This window comes from Notamacropus eugenii, chromosome 5, assembly GCF_028372415.1.
Source record: "Notamacropus eugenii isolate mMacEug1 chromosome 5, mMacEug1.pri_v2, whole genome shotgun sequence".
Lineage (NCBI taxonomy): Eukaryota > Metazoa > Chordata > Mammalia > Diprotodontia > Macropodidae > Notamacropus > Notamacropus eugenii.
This window is the reverse complement of record NC_092876.1, coordinates 66,682,088-66,700,828: the sequence shown is the minus strand read 5'-3', so window position 1 is coordinate 66,700,828 and position 18,741 is coordinate 66,682,088. Positions and strand designations below refer to the sequence as shown.

Here is an 18,741-nt window from a genome sequence, read left to right as displayed (position 1 = left end):
AAAGGATACCAATATGACTGTGTAGTTGCATTAGCTATAGATACAAGAGCCTGGATTTTTTAACTTTAGATGGTTAGATGAAAATGGCACTACAGTCCTTAGTGGCTCCCCATACAAGCCAATTAATTTGGAACAGAGAAAACTCAGTCCTTTAACCTCAAAGCATATCCCTCATTGCATGCAGCAATGCATCAAGTACATGTGTGCTTTCTTCTACAGGAAGATTTTTTCCAATTGACCGTAATTCTAGGGCCTTCCCCTATAGATTATCATCAATCTATCAGTTGACATTTTGTTGGCACATAGTTGTTTGCAGGTTCTCTTTGCTATCAGACCATGGGCTCCTGGAGAGCAGAGGCAGTGCTTTTGGCTTTCTTTGTGTTCCCAGTAGTTAGCACAGTACCTGGAACATAATACGTACTTCATGTTACTAACTGACTGACAGATGAATTGCAGGTTATAAGGGAGTAAAATATGGAGGTCTTGTTGTCCTCACTGATGGAAGAACAATTCATCAGCTACCAAGGGCAGTAACCTTGGCCTGTACCAGCAGTGGCAGAAGTACCCAGGAGAAGGATACTAGGTTACTTCCACACCTCTCATTAAAGTTAAAAGTGTTCCTGTCTCCCAGAGTCCTTCTGGCCCTATGGGCCCAAATCCCAGAGTCTGACCTCCTGGAGTAAGAAGGAGAAGGGAGGAGTTGAAGTGAAGGTCAAGGTTTGGTTTAAGCACCTAACTGGCTCTCACATCCACAACACAGAATCCTCTGTTGGTGTTCATAACTTGGCCCCTCCTACCTTTCTGGTCTTCTTTCTCCCTACTTTTCCCCATGTGCAGTGTCACTATAGTGACGCTGGTCCCCTTGATCATTGCCATCTCCCTATTTTGGGCATTTTCTCAGGCTGGATCATCTCTCCCTCCCAGCTTTCTTGGCTTCCTTCAAGTTCCAGTTAAAATTACACTTTCTAAGGCCCTTTCCCAGTGGCCCTTAATGCTAGTGTTTTCTCTCTTTTGATTTTCTCCAGTTCTTATCTTGTTTGTATAAAATCATTTGCATATTGTCTCCCCCATTAGACTGTGAGCTCTTCGAGAGCAGGGACCGTTCTTTGCCTTTCTTTGTAAATCCAAAAGTTATTAGTACAGTGCCTGGCACATAGTAGATACTAAATACATGCTTGTTGACTCAATGAACTCTGTCTCCACAGGAATTCTATACAGAATGAGAATGTACACAATGAGCTTAAGAGGAACAATTATGGAGAACAGGAAAGGTAGCACATAATTTGAGAAGAGCAAATGTTCTAACTTGAAAAAGGGAAGAGAATGGAACCTGTAAATCTGGCCCATGAGTTTGACTTTGGTTCTTGGAAAAATATTAGAATATACTTGTGAATTGATAGTCTCTAAATGACTATATGGCTTCATCAGGAATAAGTAAGATCAGACTAATCTATTTATTTTTATATTATATATTTTTTATTTGGGTTAATTAGATTAGGAGAGGTAAGCTATAGTTATAGTTTGCCTAAGTTTCAGCTTAACATTTGACAAAATCTCTCATGTTATCCTTGTGGACAAGACGAGGAAATAGGGCTAGACAGATGTTCAGTTAGGTAGATTCATAACTGGTTGGTAGAGCTGATGAAAAGGGTAAATTATTAAAAAATGAGTTGATGTTAGCGGAAGAGAAGCATAGTAAAGTGTCCCAGGGATAGATAGTGAGCCCTTTGCCATTTAACACATTTCATCAATCAAATTAAGGCATAGATGGAATGCTCATTAAATTTGTAGATGTCACAAAACTGGGAAGGATAGCTAACATTTTGAATGACAGACACAGTTTTCAAAAAGATCTCAAAAGGAAAGATTGTTGGGCTGAATCTAAGAAGAACAAATTTAATAGGGAAAAATGTGTAAAGTTCACATTTTGGTTAAAAATATCTGCTATACACAAATCCAAGACAGGAGAGGAATGACTTGATATCAGTTTACATGGAAAAGATCTAGGGGATTTAGTGGACTGCAGACTTGAGCCCAAGGTTGTATAGTAGGCAAGCAGTAGGAATAGAAAAAAGCAGCAGTTACATGGCTTTGACCCTGAAGAGTGGTTGTGCGTTCAGTTCCCAGATCAGTCTTAGGCCAATAGCCAAGGACAGGTAGTTCAGACCAAGGGAAAGCCTGAAATTCTGTGGCAGATCCCTCCAGCCAGTAGACAGAGAATGAGGCCATCATCAGTTTACTGAAACTCAAAACAAGGGCAAGATTACATTTGTATCAACCAGACTCAAACCAGGATCAGGCACTTATAAAACTCAGAATCGGAGGGCAGCAATCAGACTTTGTCCTAAATCGTACTACTTTGGGTACACTAAAAGTTTGCAGGTCCTTGGCCTGAGCTGCCCCAGAGATTCTTGAAGAACACAGCATTCAACATCCAGAGAAAAAAGTCACAGGACTCCAGAGAATGCGAATCAAGACCAAAAAAGGCCCAGATATTCCCTCCTTAAGGGCTTAGAATCTGACCTTGATATGAAGCCCCAATTCAGAAAGTACAGCAAGGTGGAAGAATTGGTAAACTAAAAACAACCATGCCCCACCCCCCAAATAATTCCTACTTTAAGGTAGAAAGGAAAAAACACTTGTGAAGTGTCTATTACACAGGTATCTTGAAAATATCATCTCCTTTGAGATACCTAAGACCCCAAACTAGAAGAATATAATTCCAAAACATCTACAAGAGAAGTCTCAAACAAAAACAGTTTGGATCAGGGCCAACTAGAGTTCCCAAAATAAACGGAGCTAAAGTTACAAAAAGAGTGAAAATGAGTTTATAAATGAAATGAGAATGCTAGAGGAAATAATTAGAAAATAAATGAGACCTTTGGAGAAGACTGGAAGAACTGACAGCTTAGTACAAGACATACACACCTTAACCCTAGTCACAGATTCCTGTAAAACTAGAATGGATCAAGTAGAATTTAATGACTTCATGAGACAACATAAAATAGTATGAAGTCGAAAGACTGAAAAATAGCAGTAAAAGAACAACTGACCTGGAAACCAAATTAAGGAGAGGTAATTTAAGAATCATTGGACTACCTGAAAACCATGACCATCAAAAGAGTCTGGACATCATATTGTGAGAAATCATAAAAGAATACTGCCCCGATCTATTAGACCCAGAAGGCAAAGTGAAAATAGAACAAAAAATCCACCTCCTTAAATAAACCTCAAAATGAAAACTCTCAAGAGCATCATGGCCCAAATCCAGAACTGTCAGGTTACAGACAAAATGCTGCAGGCATCCAGAAAGAAAGAACTCAAGTACTGAGGTGCCACAGTCAGGATCATATAAAATTTGGCAGCTGCCAATATATAGAAAGTGGGAGCCTGGAATTCTTAGTGAAAGGGAAGAGATATCCTAACTGTGGGTGATTATCTTGGCATGTTTAGAACAGAAATACCTGTGCTGGACCCTTGGAAATGGAGAGTAGAAGAATGGAAGAAAGAAATAATGAAACATGAGAGAAGAACAAGCTTTAAGCTGTCATGTCTAGGAATGAATCTGTTCACATTCCTCTAATTTTAGGAAGAGGATTATGGTTAAGTAGAAATAAAGGTTTATATAGATTTTTAACAAAGATTTTTTAAATTCTCCTACTAGTTTAATGCTTGTGAGCTAGGAACTGATCATTTCCCATAACTACACTGTTTTGGGATTTTTCTGACTTACATCCAGGAAACTCATCACTGGGAAACCTCATCATCCTGTCAGATCAAATCAGCCTTGCTATTCCCATCTCCTCAGTACCCTCTGACCCTCTTACGGGAGAGTGGAGCCACAATAAATAAATGAATAAATAACCTCCATTTAAGGATGATTTGTCTGTCTTGGCCCTGCTACGAGTACCTCCTCCCTCCATCCTTTTTCAGCTTCTTTTTGTGCACTGTCTTTTTCCGTTAGGTTCTAAACACCTTGAAGGCAGGGATGATCTTTTTCTGAATTTGTATCCCAGTAATTAGCACAGTACTGACACAGAGTAGGCATTTAGTAAATAGTTACTGACTATCATTCAGGTATTAGGCATTGCCTTTGTGTAGAAACAGAATAACCTTTGGACAAAAGAGCAGGAATGTAAGCAGATGAACAGGCAGTCCCCTCCCCCCATTTCTCCCAAGCTGGAGTGACTACTGTCACCAAAGGTATGACTTTTCAAGGGAACCAAATCTTAAGCAAATTGTTCTTGGGGAATATCCACCATTCACTTTCACACAGAGTACATTGATAGAGTCTTACCCTGGGGCAGCTAGGAGGCACAGTGGATAGAGCACCAGGCCTAGAGTCAGGAAGATCAGAGGTCAAATCTGGCCTTAGACACTCGCTAGCTGTGTGACCCTGGCATAGTTACTTAATCCTATTTGCTGCAGTTCTTCATCTATAAAATGGCACATTGGAAAAGGAAATGGCAAACCCTTCCAGTATCCTTGTTGAGAAAACCACAACTGTGCGACTGAACAACAGCTATTGCATTCAGGCTATTCTTTTCCTCTGCAGCCAGCAGGGAATTGTGAATTTGGTAGTATCACCTTCCTGTCTGTAACATTATTCCTAGTGCATTATACCCTCAATTAGAGGGTAGGATAGAACAGAATTACAGAAAAGCCCTGTCCAGTTAAGTACTAGGTTACACATACCTGAGGGAGGTAGCCAATATCCATGTCCAGTTCACTGCTGGAGTTGCCATTTTCTTCATCCTGGTAAAGCCATTCCATTTCCACATTCAGAGGCCTTTTAAGAGAAGTATATATGAAGTTTTGATGGGTTCAAAGCAGGGAGGATGGCTTACATCAATGAGTTCAGTGGTAGCAGGGCTGAAGGCAGTGGCTAAGAATATACTATTGGATGGATGGCATCAAGATGGGCAGAAACCTGGAAAGGAAATTGGGGAGGACAAATAGAGACTTGGAAGTCTGACAAACCAGAATGATTGTCTCAAGATTTTATCGTGGATGAGGGAGGGTTGTTGATGGAAAGGAAACCCGAGTTTTAGCTAAGTAAAATTCCTTCAATAAGAATAAAAGGGTAATTCCAGAGGTTGTCCTAGGACACTGCCAGAATCTGACCTATACCTCTCTCTCTCTTCTATTTCCATTTCCCATAATCTATTACCCATAAGACTGAAGTCTGGAATATACAAACATGAGGGGGTCCATCTGCTCTCCAGGATTTCTCTAAGTGAGTGGGGGCCTCTCAGAACTGATAAGCTGAGAGAATGTCATAGGGAGGGGATACTATCATATGTGATCTTCAGATCTACTACTTTGGGGAGTTTTGACATCCCAAGGTAAGGAGCAGCTATCCTTTCCTTTCCTTGGCTACATCAGAAGAATAGATGGGCTTTTAGGTTGTGCCTGTGGGCTCCCTTCACTGTTTTTTCCTTGCCAAAGCACCTGGTTCCAAATCCCTCCCAAGAGAGTATCTCTGAGAAATGAGGAAGGGAACCTTGAAAGTGACAGTGACAGCATTTTGCTGTCTAGGAAAAGTCAGGGTCCCAAACTCTTGGAATACATAGAAGTGTATCTGATGGGGTTCCCTCCCTTGGCTAAATTGCTCCAGAGGGGCTATGTAACCTACTTGTGATTGGGCACAAAGAGTTTGAAGTCACGGACATGGGAGGAATCTTTGGAGAGAATGACATGCCCAGTGAACTGTCCTGGAGAGAACCAGAAGGGGAAGAGTGGTGGTTCGTTGAGCTGGAACTCAGCATGGATCCTACGGCCAGAAAGGATAAAGTTAGGGACTCTGGGAGTTGGAAAGGCCCTCAGAAGTCATCAGATTCAAACCATCCCTGAATCCATTCCCTCCTACCTCATCCCTAAGAAGTAGTCACTCAACCTCCATGTGAAGAATCATAGAAGATAACCCACTCCATAGAATGTTAATGCTGACAGGGACCTTGGAGATAAACTAGTTCATTTGAAGGAAGTTTCAGTTTGAATACTGAAGGCAGTATTAGGAAAATGCATCTCTACAACTTAGACCTATTATTCCTAGCTCTGTTGGAGCCAAGCAGAACAAGCCTAATTCTTTTCCTACAGCATGGCCATAATGTATGTCCTCACTAAATCTTCAGGTAAAACAGCAAATTCTTTCATCAGATCTTCTTATGGCAAATTTCTAATCCTCCCACCATTCTGGGGGCTTTTCTCTGAATGTATTCCAAAAGAAGGCTTGACTAAGAATTCTGTCTGCAGATGGGAGAAACTCACCCTTTCCTGTCTTCTCTAAAAAGGCTAGCTGGGAGTTCTGTGGATTCTAATTGTAAAGTAGGACTATATAAACTAAGGAGAGAAAAGATCCTTTGCCCCAAGGGGGGGAAATTCAAAACAAGTATAGGTAGGGAGATATTAAGAGTACACTGTCTGCCCTCAATAAATTCAGTTCATGAGACCCAGATCTGAGAAAGCTGAAAGAACTGAGAGCTGTGATTCTTGAGTCACTGTCATTAATCTTTGAAGGATAATGGAGAACAAGAAGGGTACAGCAGGAAGACTGAATAAGAACAAATTTAAACAAGGAAGGGAATAGATTCTTCATGTGAGACGTAGAGTTTGACTTCGATTTCTGGAAAAATCCTAAAATATATTTTTATTTCAAAGTATTAGGTATTGAACATCTCAAGAAAGAAGCGATGATCATTGAGAGACAGTATGATTTCATCAAGAATTAGCCACATTTGACTCATTTTTTGTCAGATTTAGTCATTTGTTAGATGAAAGAAATGACACAGATTACCTAGATCTTTTCTCCAGCTTTCTGAACATGCTCAGATCACCTAACATGGAGGCATTCCCAAGGGTGCTTGGTCAGACTGCCTAACATGGAGGTGCTCTGTACTCCCTATCATAGGTAGGTGGGGTAGCCTCTTTGGCTTTCCAGCATAGGCAGTCTTTCTAAAACTAGTGAGATTGTCTGCTTGTTGCTGCTGGTAGCTCTCTTTCTGACTTAGGAGTGAGTACATGTGGGCACCAGGAATGGGTCAGAGAGAGGAAGAACTGCTGAGAAATGGGCATGGGGATGTTTTGTTCTGTTCTGCAGCATTTGTCCTCAATTTCAGGTGCCAGCAGTGATCCTCATGGGGCCTGGCTTCTCTGGGCTTCCCTGCCAGGCTGGCTGCAACATCTTGCCTAGCGTCCTGACTCTGAGGTTGCCATGGGTTGAACTCCCAGGTCCTGTGGGGATACCCTCTGGTACCCGAAACTATGAAACAAAATGAAAGCAAATATACCCAGACCCACTTCTCAGAGCTAGGTTAAAAGACAGGTTGAATAGGAGGAGAAAGTCCTTCCCTTTTTCCCCATTCAGTTCATGGTGCCCATGCTGTGAGGGAGCTATGGTGTCTCTTGTTGCAGCAGGAAGACTCATAAGACAGAAAGACAATCCCCAGCTGACAACCTCTCCAGGTTTAATCCATGTTCTGGGCAGCTAGTCAAAGGAGGCTGCTCCTACCTCTATGGTAGAGACCACAGAGTGCCTCCATATTAGGCACTCAGGGCAAGGCCCCTCAAGGGTGCTTTTTGGGTATCTTCCAAAAGGCCCTATTACATCCTCATAGAATTTGACAAAAATCACTTATTCTGTGTTTGAACCAATGAATGAAAAAGCATTTATTAAGTACTTATTACCTGCAAAGTCATGGAAACACAAGAACAAAAGCCAACATGGTCATTGCTCTTGAGGAGCTTAGATTCTAATAGTGGCAGACAAAGCGAAAGAGGGGAGTGGAAGCTAGTGTTGGATATTATGGTCTAATGGTTTAGAAAGTTCTACTTTGGGGGGTAGAGTAACACACTTTCAAGTGGATGTTCTTAACCTAGATCAAGTCTATAAACTTGTTTTTTAAAAAATATTTTGATAACTATATTTCAAAAAAATTGGTTTCCTTTGTAAGCCAATGTATTTTGTTTAATGCATTTAAAAATGTTATTCTGAGGAGACCAGAGGTTTACCCCAGCTGCCCAAGGTGCTTGTGACACAGAAAAGGTTAAGAACCACTGCTTAAAAGAGTGTGGAGAGGGGGTAGGGTTGGGGATTGGTTTTATCCTCTGGGATGGCAGATCTATCGAAAAATTCAAATGCTGCAAACTTTTGAGGCAAGACCAGGAAGGTTTGGGAAATTATAAACTATAGGAAATCCTGAACCTCTTCAGGGACTAGACTCAAATTCCTTTTGAGACAATTTCTGGAACTTCATATCCAATCTCTTAACAGAGATGCCATTTGTACAAAGTACAAAATAGTTTGTTTCTGGCCCCTGTTCTGTGTAAGTGACTAAGACCACCTTGAAGATCAAGAGATGGAAGAGATCTCAATGTTCTCCCAGAGGGGACAAATCTCCTCCTAAACTGAGGGATAACCTTAGCTTCTCCTCTGATAGCCTGGGCCTCAGTGTTCTGTCTCTTTGTTCATGACCACCACTCTAGGTCCCCTCCCCCCAGAATCTGGAATTTTGGAAGTGGGCAGTACTCACCTAAAGGCCACCATGTAGTAGAAGTCACTGGTGGCCATAAGGCAGGCCACCGTACCCTGAGGGCCGAAGCGGGTCTTCACAAACAGCCTTGGGTGGAACATGCTCAGGAGTTTATAGATCAAGTCCTGTGGGAGGCAATGGCCCAAATATCTTGGGAGTCTCCTCAAGGTCATCTCCACTCCTGGGGTTGAAATAGGTTACTGGACCAAAATACCATCTGTGCACTAAATGATGGGGACTCTTTTCCTTCAAATTGATTGGGATAATTATGTTTTTCCTGAAAGACCTTAAGGCTTCCTTCTCTCTTCTTGGTCCCTGGGGTGGGAAAGTAGTTATCTGGAACCTGGTAGGTTCAAAGTCTCGAAGAATTATCAAGGGGTCAAATTCAAGGGAAGATATAGGGAGTTGCTTTCAAAGCAAAGACACTCATATCCACAGATTCTGGACTCCCGGTATAGATAACTTGAGGTTTGTGGCTTGGGACATCAGATCTAGTGCTGGGTATATAGACCTGAGGAATTTGAGTTAGATCTAAAGTAGCCTGGGTCAGACCTGAGGCAAGAATATTGAACTCTGATCATTTAGTGAGCTTTGAGGGGCTGGAATAGGGATGGACCAAGCAATGCAGGGCCTTTTCTAACCTCTTTTGTTTTGGACCTTGGTGGATAGAAGCGTTTGGATGGGAGATGTTCTTTCGATTCGTTGGGGATAATCCACCAGGGCTCACCCAGCTTCAGATCCTCCTTTGGTGGTAGGAAGATGACAAACTGTTGGGCTGAGAACAGGCGGAGCACTATGTCAGGGACAGTCCAATTTTGAAGTCCAGAAAGAGTGAGATGAGAAACCTAGTAAAAAGTGAGAGCTACTGTTATAGAAGAAGAGGTAGTGAAGCTTAGAGACAGACCTAGGCAGGAATAGACAAACTATTGGGGAGATTTGACCCGAAAAATGGCCTAGAAACTCAATCAAGATTTTTAATCTAAGAGTCCAAACTAGACCAAGAGTTCCTATTCCAAAAGGCTCTTGATGAGAGGGCCTTAGTGCTCTCCTATACAGTGAGATCTGAGTACTTGGTCCTCTGGCTTTGGTGCCACTTGCTTTTTACCTGGTATAGAGCCTCTACTTACTTCAGATGTATCTCATAATTCTATACTGTATCTCTTCTCTGCTGCAGCCCAACTGGCTTTTTGACTTTCCCAAGAAAATATCTCAGCCTCAATACTTTTGCTTAACATGTTCTCATTGTATGGAATACCTTTCTCTCTTTTCTCTTCTTATATTTATCCTGCCCATCCTTCAAGCCCCAAGATATGGAATATTCTCAAATTTTTTCACATTCATCTCTTTCTTCTCTGAACACCTATAGTGCTTACTGTCTATATTAATTTGATTCAACAAATCTTTTTTTCTTTACAAGATTTATCTCCTATTATAAGAATGTATGCAGAGACAAATATGACAGATGCTTTACTCTCATGGTGTTTACAGTCTAGTAGGGAACTATAATTTTTTTCTTTTCTTTTTTTCTGTTTATTTATTTTTAGTTTTGAACCTTCACTTCCGTAAGTTTTAAATTTTCTCCCCTCCTTTCTCCCTCCCCAAGATGGCTTGCAATCTGATATAGGCTCTACATATATATTCCTAATAAACATATTTTCACGTTAGTCATATTGTACAGAAGAATTATAACAAATGGGAGGAACCATGAGAAAGAAAAAACAAAAAATAAAACAAAAAGAGAGAGCAGATAGTATGCTTTGATCTGCATTCAGACTCCATAGTTCTTTCTGTGGATGTAGATGGCATTTTCCCTCATGAGTCTTTTGGAGTTGTCTTAGAACCTTGCATCCCAGAGAAGAACTGAATCTATCAAAGTCAGTCATCATACAATGTAGCTGTTACTGTGTACAATGTTCACCTAGTTCTGCTCACTTCGCTCAGCATCAGTTCATATAAATTTTTCCAGGTTTTTCTGAAGTCTGCCTGTTCATCATTTTTTATAGCACAATAGTATTCCATTACGTTCATATACCACAACTTGTTCAACCATTCCCCAATGGATGGGCATCCCCTCAGTTTTCAGTTCTTGGCCACAACAAAGAGAGCTGCTATAAATATTTTTGTATGTGTGGGTCCTTTTCCCATTTTTATGATCTCTTTGCAATACAGCCCTAGAAGCAGTATTGCTAGGTCAAAGTGTATGCACATTTTAATAGCTGTTTGGGCATAGGGGAACTATAATTTTATGTGAAACCTGGACAGTATGCCAGTGTCATGCCAGGAAACTGAGCTGCTTGCATTTGAATTGTCTTAGGAAGATTCTTAAGACTACCTAGCAGGGTAAGGTACCAGACACTGAGGTCCCTACTCATACTAAACGTCTAAGCATTCAAACTTTGCTTCAGGGAGCACAGCTCCAATGGGCTGGTCATGTATATCAAATGCAAACATATGCTTGCCAAAAAGACTATTTTATGGAGAACTCACATAAGGTAAGCGTTCACATGGTGGTCAGAAGAAGCAATATAAGGACACTCTCAGGTCTCTCTTAAGAACTTTGGAATTGATTGTGTGATATGGGAAACGCTGGCACAGGACCACTTGGCATGGTGTGCCCACATCAGAAAAGGTGCTGTGTTCTATGAGCAAAGTAGAACTGAAATAGATCAAAGAAATACAAGATGCGCAAATTTAGAGAATCCACCCCAAATGTTTACACAGACTATTTGTGCCCAACCTATGGTAGAACATTCCAAGCTCGTATTGGTCTGATCAGTCATAGGTGGACCCACTGAAACTTGACTCTAGCTCAGTGATGTCATTTCGGTCCTCTTTGAGAATGAAGGACAATAACCAATATCAAATTTTATGTATATAAGAAGTATCAAAAAGAGGAAGAAATAAAGTGCTATGGGAATAAAGAAGAGGTAATAATTAGTTTCATAAATACAGAATGGGAAAGATATGGTTAGGTAGAGAATTTTGCCTGAAAATGTTCTGGGGGGGTCTTAGTGGACTGCAAGCTCAATGAGTAAGTACTCTGAAATGACAGATAAAAAAGTTCAGGTGGTCTTGGTTATAGCTTCCAAGAATAAGTAGGTGACAGTCATTCTGTCCTCTGCTATGGTTGAACCATACTTGGAATATTGTGTTCAATTCTAGGAACCGTTTTTAAAAAATCTGTATTTGTACTGATAATGTTTTCTCATGCCTTCCTTTTCAAATATATCCTTCTTCCCATGGCAAAGAGAAAGCTCTGTATTTCCCCTCTCTTGACATGAGTTCTGTTTTAGAATGAGTTTTCATTTCATTGTGCACTGATCAAGTCATATTCCTTTCCTTGCCTTTAGATTGACCCCTGGTCTCATCTGTTTGTACAACTAAAAGTTACCATTGTAAGAGAATAGTCAGAAGAAAGTATATACTGAAAATTCAAATCTCTAAAACTTTCGTAATATATCATCTTCATAATCCTCCATCTCATAGGGATAGAGTAGGCTGTAAGATACTATAAACCCCTATCTGAAAACAGTCCACTCCATTTATCCCCCCTTGTATGGAATGTTGTAACCTTGCACCTGGCAACAGTTTGTAATTCAGCCTACCTATTCTGGATATGTATTTCTTCATTCTCTTCTATATACGTTGTAGAGATGATTTACAGAGACTTCTGCTGAAACCAGAGGATGTCAGTTTCTACCATGGCTTGTAATATAAAGTTTCTTCTTACCGACTTGTATACTTTGAGCTGTGGATCCTTGTTTACTATGATACTTAATTGATACACTGGCCAGAAACTCAAGGACGTGTGGCTGAGGAGAGACTGTAAACTCCACATCTTTCTGAGGCATAGGGCTTCCCCTATTTATTTTTCCTTCAGGTAGGTAAAAAAAAAAATCTCATTTCCTTTTTGTTTTTTAATGATTCTGTTTCAGCTGACTTGTTTCCATTAGGAGTAATTATTCTGTTTTGTATTTGGCTGATCTGGTTTTGTTCTATGCCAGTAAATTTTTAGGAGAAAGGTGCTGCTATAAGAGAGAAGCAGTTATTACCTTCACTGAATGATTGCCTAAGTTATCTATGTTGTCCATGTGCTCAAATCACTTTTAAGGTTAGAATGGCCTTTACCAGACCCTCAGAAAAAGGGCCCGTTGTCTGTTTTCTCCTTTCTTTATGTGTTTCTGAGTTTGGTTTTTGATGCCTATTAAGACTGACTGCCTTCTATGCAGAGCTTCATGAGATGAAGAGGCTATGGGATAGGAGGGACAGTGGACGTCCGCCATAGGCCTCTCCTTCTTTTGTCTCTCCCTGTGCACTCCAACGGACAGGTTGGTTTAAGTGGGTTCAAGTTTCCTTCAGTTTCAGTATCTCTATGATTCATTATTCCCCCAAGATGTGTTAATGTAGGTAAGGGAAAAAATACTTAGAATTACAGCTGAAAAATGTAAGGGAGAAATTGAATGCTCCTCCCAAATTGTGCAGCGGTTTTTTCCAACCTAAACCTTCAGAGGAAGTTAAGCTAATTGATCAGTGGCTGTTTGTTCACTTTTGCCTTAAATATAGCTACTCCTTAAGAAGAGAAAAGGGAAAATGGGATGTTTTGACTGGCACATACAGGTTTGCAAAGATTTTGACTTTGAGGTCTTGTTATCTGAGGGAAGGAAAGATATTCCTGGCAAAAGGAATGTTGTTGAGCAAGGGTACAGAGCTGAGAAAGTATGGTGAACAAATTGAGGGTAGAGTGAACGAGGAATGGGAGGTAACCCTGGAAAGGCCAGCTGAGGCCTCTTTCATAGCATGCTTGCACCTCACAACCTCCATATACTTCAGATAAGAAGGGAAGCCTTTCTTTGCTCTTTGGCAGCCACTGGTGTTTTTTCTTAATCTATTAATTTCTTTATTTTTCCCACTTGATAGCATTTAATTTCTTCCAATTACATGCAAAGATAGTTTTCAACATTCACTTTTATAAGATTTTGAATTTCAGACTTTTTCTCCCTCCCTCTCCAAGACAGCGGTCACTCTGAAACAGATTGTCACTCTGAAACAGGCTATACATGTACAATCATATTAAACATATTTCCACATTAGTCATGTTGTGAAAGAAGAATCAGAATAAAAAGGAAAAACCATGAGAAAGAAAAAAAAGTGAAAATAGTATGCTTTGATCTGCTTTCAGACTCCAAAATTCTTTCTCTGGTTGTAGATAGCATTTTCCACCATGAGTCTTTTGGAGTTGTCTAAGATCACTGTATTGCTGAGAAGAGCTAAGTTGATCAAATCTGATCTTTTCATAATGTTGCTGTTACTATGTATTTTCTCTTTATTCTGATCACTTCACTCAGCATCAGTTCATGTAAGTCTTTCCAGGTTTTTCTGAAGTCTCCCAAGCATCATTTCTTATAGCACAATAGTATTCCAATACATTCATATACCACAACTTGTTCAGCCATTCCCCAATGGATGGGCATCCCTTCAATTTCCACTTCTGGACCACCACAAAAAGGGCTGGCAGCACTGTTCTTAATTCACTTTGATGTTTAAGTAGTGGTGTGTTTATTTAAAGAGTCAGAGGACATGGGTTGGAATTTCATCTCTACTACTTATTATCTTTGTGACCTTGAACAAGGTCTCCATTTATGTGGGCTTTGGTTTCCTCATTTGTAAAATGAGGAGGTTGGACAGGACACCCTTAAAAATCCCTTCCAGCTCTAAAACCATGATTCTATGAAATTTTTTGTCTTGTCTTCTGTGCTCCCCCTATGATCAGGCTCTCTGTGCCATCTTCTGTGCTGAGGGGGAGGAGGGATATTGGGCGATGTCTATGTTCCCAAGGTTTCATGTCCCTCTCAGCTGTGCTTCTGACTCTCTGGTCTTCACCACCATGACTTAACTGCCTTCTCACCCTAAGACTTCTACTAACACCTGGAACCTTCTCATCCTAGAGTTTCCCTAATACCTGGAACCTTCTTACCTTGGAATATCCTTTCATCATTCTGTGCTCCCTTACCCCTAACTCCCACCCCCATTGTTGAGTTCCTTTCGAGACCTAATTTTGAGGATGGGCCCAGCCTAGCCATACTTCATTCTATGGACTTGACAATCATGCCCCCTCACATGGGTACCCCCTCAGTCCCCCATCCCCCACTGCTTTTCACCTTTCTTTTATACATTATCTCCAAAGTTCCGTAACGGCAACAATTGTCCTTTATGCCCTGCACAAAGTAAGTACTCAGTAATGGCTTGCTGCCAGCCTACCCACCCACTCAAGTCTAGAATCCAAGAAAGGAATTCAAGTCCTTGGCTGGTAATTGTGAAAATGACTCAAAACTCTATTATTCCATCACACTTCATATCTCAGATATTTTTACAGGTGTCCAACTCTAGAGCCTTTGGTTTCTTGGCCTCCAGGTATTCTCTCTTTCCACTTTCCTGATAAGAAAGATAAGTGTTCTCTTTTCTCACTGACAAGACTAAGGAAAGTTCATCTGAGGCTGGAGTTATGGTTGGAGATAAGGAAAGGTAGGAAGGTAAGCAAACTGGGCAACGAGTTCCCTGAGATGAATTTAATATCACATATATGTAATGTCATGTGTAAAGAGCTGGTTAGGCATGTTGAGGGGCTTTTGAAAATCACCTAGGACTGCTTTTTGTTAGTCATACATTCTGGAGGCTGTGATCTGTCCAAGGTTAGGTGGAGAGTAATAATTGCCAGAGGTTGGAGTTGAACCTATGTTCTGGCATTTTGTCTGAAGCTGAATTTATTTCATTGTTAACCTGAGTTAAATATTACAAAGAAGGGAATTGTTTGCTTTCTATTTGTGCAAATGTTATTTCATTCAATATTTATCTGAGAAAAGGAATTTTGTGCTCTTCTTCCTGGTTCTCTCCTTCTAAAGTTGCATAATGCATCTCCAAGCCAACTCAAAGGACTTCTAGATCATCCATACCCTCCATTTAGCATGGAAACTGAACAGTGAATTTACATTTAGACCTTCTGAAAAGAGAACACAGGGGACCAGGTAGAGAAAGTAGAGATGGGGACTTGGGGACAGAGCAATTTTTCCACATGCTATGGGGAAAGAAACACAAAGAACTCTTCACTAAGGAAGCATTATGCCTCTACTTTAGGTTGTCTCAATTCCATCCCAGGACTAAGTTGGCATTGGGATGGTAGAGCACAATATATACCTCACAATCCCTGTTCTCTAAGACCTCACAAGCCTGTAACATGGCTCACTTCACTACTGCCTTCACTCACTACTGTCCAGTCCTTCCTTTAGACTTACCTTCAGGAATCCATTTTTGCTTTTGGACATAGTTTCTGGGAGCAGAGGCTGGAATCTGGCCATCATAGAAAATTTCTCCTCACTGAGGTCAAGTGGACGCCTTTCAGATACTTCCTCCTCAAGGATGCTGACAGATGTGGCTGCTGTGGAACAGATATGTTAACAGAATCCATTCCATCCTAGGGAGAGTTGTGAGGTTCTCTTCTGGTACCAAGGAGCAAAGTACTTCTGTTCCCCTCTCCATTATCCTATGGAGAATTCCTCTCTGTCAAGTGAGAGGGAATGTTCTCAGACAGAGAACTGTTTGGGTAGGGGGCTGCATCTTAGACTTGACTCTGTACCCCATTTTCTGTTTTCCCAATTGTAAAATGGGGCAATTTTCCCTGCCTGACGAAGTCAGGAGTTGTTTTAGGAACAATACTTTCACGGGGGTCTACTATGTGACAGATTAAGTGTACTAAGGGCTGGGGACACAAAAAGAGGCAAAAGGCAGTACCCGACTTCAAGAAGCTTGCAGTCTAATGAGTGAGATAATATGTGTGACTGGGAGCTACTGGAATTGAGTAGGGGGGTAAGATGGTTGGGCCTGTGCTTTAGGAAAATCACTTTAGTGGCTGAATGGAGAATGAATTGGAGTGAAGATAGACTTGAAGCAGCACAGAATCAGATGTGGAATTCAAGTCAGGTCTTTCTGACTCTAGTTCTAGTACTCTATCCATTATACCACCTTGCTGCACAGGTTTTGGAATGATAATGATTATACTCTAATCCCAGGTCTACTGCAAACAATCTAAATATATGGTATTAGGAAAGTCCCTTCACATGTCTAAACTTCATTTTTCTATCAATAAAAATAAATGGGTTAGCCTGTGTTTTCTGGGGTTCTTTTTCAGTTCTGTATTTCTGCTCGTACTGTTTCTAAAAACATAGATGTTCAGAAATTAAGAGGATGAAGCTGTGTATATCTGGAAACACATTTCATTTGTTGTTTACAAAAGTCATACTCCAATGCCTCACTGTGGTGTCGAGGTGACCTTGGGCTTTCAACATATGTTGGAAGAGAGCAAGCTTAGGGAGGTTCTACTGAAAAGGATTTATGTCCTCTAACTGAAGTCATGTATGGAAAGTAGGTTCTACTGAAAAGGATTTATGTCCTCTAACTGAAGCCATGTATGGAAAGGCTCATCACCCCTAAACTGGCCAGAAGTGATCAGTTTTTGGAGAATCACAACCCATATGACAAATAAATATTGAAAATAGCCCTCAGTGTGATATGGCCTGCCTCTCTCCCCTTTTGCTTTTGCAGATTGATAGGAATAAGGGCAAAAGGTACTAAGACCCACACCATTCCTGGACTATCTATAAAAATTAACTGCTGATACTCTGAAAGTGAGGTCCTTGTCCATAGTAACTAATGAGCATTGCCAGAGGAATTGAATCATAACAATATTGACAACCTCAATGCAAATGAAAACAGAAGGCAAAAGGAAGTTGCATCTAAATGAGGGTTATCTGAAAAGTTCTTGGAGAGACAAATAAAAGAATTGGTTTATAGTTCATCCAAAGGAAACAAGAAACATTATTTCATGGCCTTTCTGGTCATCTTATTGTAGTGCTCATGAGTGAGCATCTGCAAAAAGACCATCAAGAAGGAATTACAATTTATGTACCAAAATCTGCTATAGACAGTGAGGAGGCAAAGAAAACACTATGAAGAATTCAAGAGAGACTCTCCAAGTTAAACCAACATATATTTTAGTACCCAATGTCTTCCATGCAAATATAGGTATAAAGATGATGGAAAATGTGGCTCAGGATTAAGAAACAAAAAAAGCCAAAAGCATACAGTGTGTACAGAAGCCTCACCCGTATGTATTATGAATACTTTCTTCAAAAATGAAGTTGTGAAATAGATCCAGGAGAGACAACTTAAAAATTATGGGACTACCTGAAACCCTTGATCAAAAAAAAGAGCCTAGATATCATCTTTCATGAAATTATCAAGGAAAACTGCCCTGATATTCTAGAACCAGGGGGCAAAATAAATATTGAAAGAATCCTCCAATCACCTCCTGAAAGAGATCCAAAAATAGAAACTCCTAGGAACATTGTAGCCAAATTCCAGAGTTCCCTGGTCAAGGAGAAAATATTGCAAGCAGCTAGAAAGAAACAATTCAAGTATTGTGGAAATACAATGAGGATAACACAAGATCTAGCAGCTTCTACATTAAGGGATAGAAGGGCTTGGAATATGATGTTCCAGACGACAAAGGAACTAGGACTAAAACCAAGAATTACCTACCCAGCAAAACTGAGTATAATACTTCAGGGGAAAAAATGGTCTTTCAATGAAATTGAGGACTTTCAAGTGTTCTTGATGAAAAGACCAGAGCTGAAAAGAAAATTTGACCTTCAAACACAAGAATCAAGAGAAGCATGAAAAGGTTAACAGCAAAGAAGAATTACAAGGGACTTACTAAAGTTGAACTATTTACATTCCTACATGGAAAGACAATATTTGTAACTCTTGAAACTTGTTTCTGGGTAGTTGGTGGGATTACACACACACACACACACACACACACACACACACACACACACACACACACACACATAGAGAGAGACAGAGAGCACAGGGTGAATTGAATAGGATGGGATCATATCTTATAAAAAATGAAATTAAGTGATGAGAGAGAAATATATTGGGAGAAGAAAGGGAGAAATAGAATGGGGCAAATTATCTCTCATAAAAGAGGCAAGTAAATGACTTTTCAGTGGAGGGAAAAAGTGGGGAGGTGAGAGAAAAAACATGAAGCTTACTCTCATCACATTTGACTAAAGGAAGGAATAAAATGCACACTCATTTTGGTATGAAAACCTATCTTACAATACAGGAAAGTGGGGGAGAAGGGGATAAGCAG

General features: G+C 40.4%; 1 protein-coding gene across 1 annotated transcript in view; it reads right to left on the bottom strand.

Moving 5' to 3' along the window:
• Positions 1-18,741, bottom strand: part of LOC140504442 (selenoprotein N-like) — a 32,478-nt gene that overhangs the window by 8,583 nt on the left and 5,154 nt on the right. The window contains exons 3-7 of the mRNA XM_072609374.1: positions 15,821-15,963; positions 9,173-9,376; positions 8,532-8,656; positions 5,636-5,773; positions 4,696-4,789 (exon numbers count right to left, since the gene is read on the bottom strand). Coding sequence (XP_072465475.1) covers positions 4,696-4,789; positions 5,636-5,773; positions 8,532-8,656; positions 9,173-9,376; positions 15,821-15,963 — 704 coding nt within the window. The remainder of the gene's footprint in view (positions 1-4,695; positions 4,790-5,635; positions 5,774-8,531; positions 8,657-9,172; positions 9,377-15,820; positions 15,964-18,741) is intronic.